The sequence below is a fragment of the Loa loa genome, assembly GCF_000183805.2.
Source record: "Loa loa unplaced genomic scaffold supercont3.2045, whole genome shotgun sequence".
Taxonomy (NCBI): domain Eukaryota; kingdom Metazoa; phylum Nematoda; class Chromadorea; order Rhabditida; family Onchocercidae; genus Loa; species Loa loa.
Window position 1 is genome coordinate 402 of NW_018110224.1, and position 1,140 is coordinate 1,541.

The 1,140-nt window shown below is 35.4% G+C and overlaps 1 protein-coding gene across 1 annotated transcript; it reads right to left on the bottom strand.

The window, feature by feature from the left end:
* Positions 1-283: 283 nt before the first annotated feature.
* Positions 284-1,040, bottom strand: LOAG_15486 (hypothetical protein; the record flags this gene model as incomplete). Its single annotated transcript, XM_020448950.1, has 3 exons — positions 892-1,040; positions 714-767; positions 284-599 (listed from the first exon to the last, which is right to left on the bottom strand). Exon 3 carries the CDS (start codon positions 560-562, stop codon positions 284-286), a length of 279 nt encoding a protein of 92 aa, XP_020300938.1. The 5' UTR covers positions 563-599; positions 714-767; positions 892-1,040.
* Between the last annotated feature and the right edge of the window lie 100 nt (positions 1,041-1,140).

The following is a 1,140-nucleotide window of genomic DNA, read 5'->3' on the forward strand; positions in this document are numbered from 1 at the left end:
CATCTTGATTTCAACTTCTAAGCAACTGTCTGCCGGTGATCCGTCTAGTAAGCATAATCCCGGTAGTGCACGTGGACTTCAATTGACTGGCCAAAACGTGAAAGTTTACTGAAAATTCAGAAGAGCATCAGACAAGTGATGAATATGACATGATTAAGACATATCCACGTTATTGCAATCCATTTTTTCTGGATTTTCCTGACATTCTTCAGCAAAAACAGGGAAACACACACAAATGTTTATTAAAAAATATAAAATATGTAGCATTTACACATGATATCAACTACATTTTTTTAACATACTTCCGTTTGGTACGAATACCTTTACTTAGGCCGCGTTTTTTTGAAATCAAATTTGTCCTGACACTAGCATTACGTAATTGGCTGACAGCAGATGGAGCATCGTCACGATCAATAGATGCGACACCAACCAGGGTTGACGGTTCTTCTTCTCGACTTTGATTTCTCCCAACACCTTCACGAGTTTCTTCCGAACTGTTAATTTTGCAATGCTTATCCACGTCATTTTGGTGCTTTCGATATATCGCACCAAGCACACGCATCTGTTTAGAAAATGACACGCGTTAGGGAGAAGAGCCTCTGCAAAAGTATCATTTTTTTTCGAGGCTGAAAATTTCCTTTAATTCTTCGAAAAACTTCCCAAAAGTTTCTGAATTTCAACTCAGCGATTAATTACTGTTGAAACACTTTTACCTGACTATTCGTTTTCGAATCTTTGAGATCATCCGGCTGCGTCGATTCCGTTTTCTGCAACATATATCGATCCGATTGGCATTTCTCCGCCATTTTTTAAACTAGTTTGGAAAACTATTAAAAAAATCTATAAATTTTGGTTATTCTGATCAAAAGTGAAAGAAGATATAACGGAAACCTCCACAAGTTGTTTCAGTTCAGGTGTTATAGCTTCCTGGATTAAAATTTCGTGCTCCTTCTTCCTATTCAAATGCAATTTTTTCTCTTCGCCTTTCTTCTCATGATTTACTGTTCCTCTTCTCTTCTTCGTAAAGACTTTAAAATAATTAGAAAAAGTAAACGAAAATTTAAACGGAAGTTAGTGAGTTAAAAGAGAGCCAAAAAACCATATATATATATGTATATATATATATATATATATATCAAT